Source organism: Physcomitrium patens, chromosome 16, assembly GCF_059467195.1.
Source record: "Physcomitrium patens ecotype Gransden chromosome 16, ASM5946719v1, whole genome shotgun sequence".
NCBI classification, from domain to species: domain Eukaryota; kingdom Viridiplantae; phylum Streptophyta; class Bryopsida; order Funariales; family Funariaceae; genus Physcomitrium; species Physcomitrium patens.
The window spans coordinates 5310357-5316356 of NC_143425.1; the positions used below are offsets into that span (position 1 = coordinate 5310357).

At 43.9% G+C, this 6000-nt stretch overlaps 1 protein-coding gene across 1 annotated transcript; it reads right to left on the reverse strand.

The window, feature by feature from the left end:
- Nucleotides 1-201: 201 nt before the first annotated feature.
- On the reverse strand, nt 202-5050 carry LOC112293422 (chaperone protein ClpC1, chloroplastic). Its single transcript, XM_024542799.3, has 9 exons — nt 4158-5050; nt 3902-4017; nt 3676-3798; nt 3026-3427; nt 2619-2836; nt 2319-2394; nt 2063-2152; nt 974-1912; nt 202-821 (listed from the first exon to the last, which is right to left on the reverse strand). Exons 1-9 carry the CDS (start codon nt 4753-4755, stop codon nt 570-572), a joined length of 2814 nt encoding a protein of 937 aa, XP_024398567.1. The 5' UTR covers nt 4756-5050; the 3' UTR covers nt 202-569.
- Nucleotides 5051-6000: the final 950 nt, after the last annotated feature.

Here is a 6000-nt window from a genome sequence, read left to right on the forward strand (position 1 = left end):
GGAAAACTAGAATGAACGCAGATTAGCACATAGTGGGAATATACATCTATCAACGGATGTCAGTTGTTTTGTTGTCAGCTTGCATTGATTTAAACGACATTTAAATAATAACTTAAAAGTGCATTAAAAATCCTTCCATTTACTGTTACAGTGCAATAAGAATTATTTTATCACTTACAAGCACTCTGCGTGACATCAAAATTTACATTTGAAACAGTCCACAGAGGATAAGAGACTGTCCATTATAAGCATAATGTACGAAGTATAAAAAACCCTGAATAGCACAGGATTCAAACCTTCGTATTTGTCAAACCTTTTGACAACAGGAACTGACCCCACAAAGCAATTGGCCAGAATTTGCAAGAGATGAGCTTTAAAGCTAGCAAATGCAAACACCTCCTGCTCTGCAGCCGAGAATAAATGGTTTCGAATTTGACCTTTTTCGTTGGTGCATTCAGAATCACCCCTTGCTATGAATACAAAGGACCTGAACTAAGTTTCTGAATCTATCAGACCTAGCAGATCAACGCCCTACTAAATTGCAAAAATTCTTTACCTAATCGAGGAATTCAAGCAATACCAGCAGGGGCCATATCTGTATCTGTTTTGGAAGCAGTTCCCGTAGTGCCATTTAACACTGTGACATTGCCATCACCATCTACATCGATGATAGCTGAGTCTCCCTCCTTAATTTCTCCAGAGAGCATGCGTTCTGCCATACTGTCTTCCAATAGCCTCATGATTGCTCGTCGCAATGGCCGAGCTCCATAGCTAGGACTATAGCCTTCGTCAACAACACGATCCCTGAATCTCTCAGTTACCTGCAAGGTCTCGTGTTAGAATGACCAAGTGCTTTGTGAAAAAAAATTCATTCGAATCTGTTTGCAGTATACATCATCATTCTAACTCCTTCCAAGCTCATGGTAATACTCTATATCACAAGACAATTTATAACAATATCCGAGTACCTTACCTGTAAATCAATTTCCTTCTTCTTCAACCGCTCGAAGACCTCCTTCAACATAATATCAGCGATCTCCTTAACTTCCAATTTAGTCAGTTGTCTGAAAACAATGATTTCATCCAATCGGTTCAAAAACTCGGGCCTAAAGTACTGCTTCAGCTCCTCATTAACGAGGCTCTTGATGCGATTGTAGCTAGAATCCTTTTCGCCGTAGTCCAATTGGAAACCAATACCACCCCCACCTTTCTCAATTACACTGCTTCCTACGTTTGAAGTCATAATTAGAAGAGTATTCTTGAAATCTACAGTCCGCCCTTTGCTGTCGGTTAATCTTCCGTCTTCCAAAATCTGAAGCATCATATTGAAAACATCAGGATGTGCCTTCTCAATCTCATCAAAAAGAACCACAGTGTATGGTCTTCTGCGCACAGCCTCTGTTAGCTGTCCTCCTTCACTGTAACCCACATAACCTGGTGGAGATCCAATGAGTTTGGAGACAGTGTGTCTCTCCATAAATTCAGACATATCAAGTCTAACCATGGCTTCTTCAGAACCAAAGTAGTAGGAAGCGAGACTTTTAGCAAGCTCCGATTTACCGACACCAGTAGGACCAGAAAAGATGAAACTAGCGATGGGACGATTGGGGTTCTTAAGTCCAACACGAGCTCTGCGAATAGCACGACTGATGGCCTTCACTGCTTCATCCTGGCCAATAACCCGATTATGAAGTGTATCCTCCATCTTCAACAAGCGGTCAGATTCATCACTTGAGACCTTCTCAACGGGAATGCCTGTCCAGGCAGACACAATCTGCTGAATGTCAGATTCTTCGACAGTAGGACCAACATCACCGGTTTCACTCTCTGCCTTCATCTGCTCTTTGTCCTTCTCAATGAAGGCCGATATTTGAGCCTTCAGCTCCATCTCGCGATCCCTTAGTTCTCCGGCCTATCGAGGAAACCAAACCCCAATTTGTGAGAATACAAGTTCAGCATCAGAGGATCGAAACATAAAGCTCGAGTTAAACTGATAATAGAGATACGATAAAAAATCTCGAACAAATTAGCTCTAGTTACAGATAGCATCTTGGGTACAAACCTTCTCAAAATCCTGCCCACGCACAGCTTCATTCTTCTCCTTCGTAACGGCACGCAACTCCTTGTCAAGCTCCTTCGCCTCTTCGGGTAGCTGATGTAAATATGGAAGGTAAGAATACCACAAGACTTGAAAACGAAAATCTATCACAATTAACTACGGTAGACATTTTGAGGTATTCAAAAGTTTGGAATGACTAGTGTACCACGCAAGGGGTCACATACCACACACAACTTGGTAAAATTGTCTGAATTAATACCTGAGCGTGTTTCAGCCTTACTTTCGAACCCGCCTCATCAATCAAATCAATAGCCTTGTCAGGCAAAAACCGATCACTACAAAAATCCGACGTCAGAACATAAGAAGGCACATCCATGGAACCATATTTCGCAGACATATCCAGTGTGGAAATCTATTATGCACACTAACCTATAAAAATCACAATGCTTTGCCGTAACATGGCTTGCTTTCATTAAATGCACATCTCGCTTCACAAGACATGTTCAAGAAGCTCTGAATGAATAGGGTGGAAGTTAGGAACAGGAACACATGAACAAACCTGATGTACTGGTAAGATAGCTGGGCTGCTGCAATCAAAGCCTCGTCAGTGTAACGCAATTTATGGTGGATCTCGTATCTTTCTCTCAATCCTCTGAGAATTTCAATAGTTTCCTCTACAGTAGGCTCTGGAACTAACACAGGTTGGAACCGACGTTCCAATGCAGGATCCTTCTCAATGTGCTTCCTGTACTCGTCAAGTGTGGTTGCTCCGATGCACTGCGAACAAAACCAGGCGAATGATACACTAGTTGGTATTAAAGAAAAAATTAGTCGGACTTGAACAAATGTGATAAGTGTCTATAATAGTAACCGCACATCATACGGGCGTTTGCACGAGTGCCTACTAATCCGAGCACAGTAAAGCAACAGCATGTTTAATAAAGTTCACGAGATGTGGAACTTCACCTGTAATTCACCGCGAGCTAAAGCTGGCTTCAAGATGTTGGCAGCGTCAATAGCACCCTCGGCGGCACCAGCACCAATGAGGGTGTGCACTTCATCAATAACAAGGATGATATCGTCCGCTTGTTTAATTTCTTCCATCAGTTTCTTCAGTCTTTCCTCAAATTCTCCTCTGTACTTGGTTCCGGCAACCAGCAGCCCCATGTCGAGGGTGATAACCTTCTTTCCTTCAATGGTCTCCGGTACGTCCCCAGACGCAATTCTCTGCGCCAAACCTTCGGCAACAGCAGTTTTTCCAACTCCAGGCTCTCCAATTAGGCACGGGTTGTTTTTGGTTCTGCGACCAAGGATTTGAGTCACTCGCTCTATCTGTGCAACTCTTCCAACAACTGGGTCTAGCTTTCCCTGTAACATGTAAAAATAAATTTGAAGTCATTCAAAAAAACACTCATCATCTGGTAGAACTGAAAAGTCAAAAATATGCACAACCAGGTGAGAGCGCAAGTGAACCTCCAGAGGTATGTGAACACATTGAAACTCATGATAGAATTTGCATCCAAAACTACAGTTACCAACATCCCTGATTTCGTTAGAAGGCATACCCGTCAACAAACTGTTGCATCTGCAATCCTATATCGGCACACAATACGTACCTCTTCCGCGAGTTTGGTTAAATTCGTTCCGTATTCCTCCAGAGTGGGCATCTTGTTACCACTGCTGCCGCTGCCAGCTCCGACACCAACAGCCTCGGTATTTTCGCCTACCATTCGAATCACCTGAAAAAATCCAATGGTATCTTAAAATACCAAACAGGACAAATGCTGATTATCAGAGATGCGTTCCATACGTGGAGATTTTTCACCCCGTCGGCTCTTATACCTGAGTTCGAATGTTGCTGGGGTCAGCGCCAAGGTTCTCAAGCACTCGGGCAGCAACACCCTCTCCCTCTCGTAGCAGCCCCAGCAGCAAATGCTCTGTGCCAATATAGTTGTGACCTGCAGAAATAGAGAGTTATAGGTTTTCAGCGGATTATGTAGAGCCACAACCGCAGCTGCGCAGGCCAACTCACTGACCAATCCTCAAGCATTATCATTCAACAAAATTAGGTGTATGACCAAATGAGTTGGGGATGTACCAAGCTGTCTAGCTTCTTCGAGTGAGAGCTCGAGAACTCTCTTGGCCCTGGGCGTGAAGGGAATCTCAACAGCCACGAACCCGCTCCCGCGCCCAATAATCTTCTCTACTTCCACGCGAGCTTCCTTAAGGTTCACTCCCATGGACTTCATCACTTTCGCAGCAATACCAGTACCCTCACCAATAAGGCCAAGCAAAATTTGTTCAGTACCAACGAAATTGTGCCCGAGACGCCTTGCTTCCTCCTGAGCCAACATGATAACCTTAATAGCTTTCTCAGTGAAACGCTCGAACATGGCCGTAGTCACAGCCTTCGAAGGCCGCGATTCGTTACAAATTGCAACGGAGTTCGACACAACAGATTTAAAATCCCTCCCTTGTTTCACGGTCAGGGAATCAATCACCGAGGCCTTTCGCATCCCCGAAAATGACTGAAACGGAGTCAATGACAAACTAGCAGACTTCGCTTGCACATTCAGCCTACCCACTGCGGCTCTTGCAGCCGCTCTTCTCCTACTCTTCGCACCGCACTTGAGCTGGCCAATGGTAAGCTCCGCCCCCGCAGACGGAAGAGTCAAGGAATGCGCCATCGACGCCATTTCAATTCAACTCTCTCAATGCACAACCTAAAATCACTAAACTCAACAATCCAACAAGCTAAACCTCTCCTAGTTCCAACGGCACAACAACCAAAACGTAAGAATCCCCTTCCTCCAAAAGCAGGGTCCCTAAACCCTACTAACTCAAAACCGCATCAAAAACGAAACCGCTAAATGCAAACACGGCTCAGCCGAGAAAACACCCCACACGAGAGTGTCTCGCAAACCCCTGAAACCTCCTCCTCCTCGTCCTCCTCCTACTGGAAACGATGAAGCTCTACGGGGGATAGAAGACAGAATCGGAATCAGCAATTCGATTAGCAACGAGGGGATGATGAGCTTGAAGAAGTCCGTCCCTCCGCGCTGAAGACAAAAGCACGTCCACCCCCGACTGACTGCAAAGGGATAAGGGGCCCCTTCACCATCGGGGTGGGTTTCTCCACGGGCTCTCGTGCCCGGGATACAGTGGATGGATACCCTGAGAGCATGGTCGATGAATGTTGTGGATCACATGGATAAAAACGATGTGATGACACTCGCACTTTGCCTACGTTGCGGGTGAATTTGCACTTTCGTCGGTGTTTTGGATGAGTGAGAGATTCAGTTTATTATTGTCACAGCTTTTCCTCCATGCCCCTCAGAGCCCCTCGTTTTAATGAAATAAGAGTTTCGTAAAGAATCGTGTGCTTTGCACTATTGTTGTGTCAAGATTGCTTAAAGAGACAAGTGGTGGCTCTCATTCACCATATGCATGGGTCTTTGTTTTCATAAAAAGGTTCATATTTTGTGGAGTTCACAACCCATTTTATAATCATTTTCATCTGTGCATTTTATAATTGATCTAGGAGTTCTATATGGCATTTCACAAGGCGTTTCTCTATCCTCCTTTGCATTGATGGCACAACCATACTACTCACATTCTTTAGCTTTGTTATATATTGATCAAGTCTTTGTTTTAGTAATTGAGTTGCGGTGAATGAAGCAAAACAAAGCAATGTTGATGGCAAAGTTTTGTTAATGCATTGATGGCAAAGTTTGTAAGGGAATATTAGATGTTTTGTTGTTGGATTAGTGCAAACAATTGATGTTGTTGGTATGTATTTTTTTTGTTTTTTCTCCAGTTGAAGGATTTTAGAGCAAATGAGTAACTTCCCATTAACAGATAACCATAAGTGTGGAAGAGAAACCACCATGCATTTCCCTGTAAATGCCATCCTACTTATTTTCAATCCCATGGTAGAAATC

Bases quoted from the DNA above. Each gene is read 5' to 3' on its own strand.
- LOC112293422 (XM_024542799.3), bottom strand. From the start codon at position 4,755: ATGGCGTCGATGGCGCATTCCTTGACTCTTCCGTCTGCGGGGGCGGAG. The intron at 1,913-2,062 runs GTTTGTACCCAA...TTTCCTCGATAG, and splicing joins GTGGGCAGGATTTTGAGAAG to GCCGGAGAACTAAGGGATCG. The intron at 822-973 runs GTAAGGTACTCG...GAGACCTTGCAG, and splicing joins AGAAGGAAATTGATTTACAG to GTAACTGAGAGATTCAGGGA.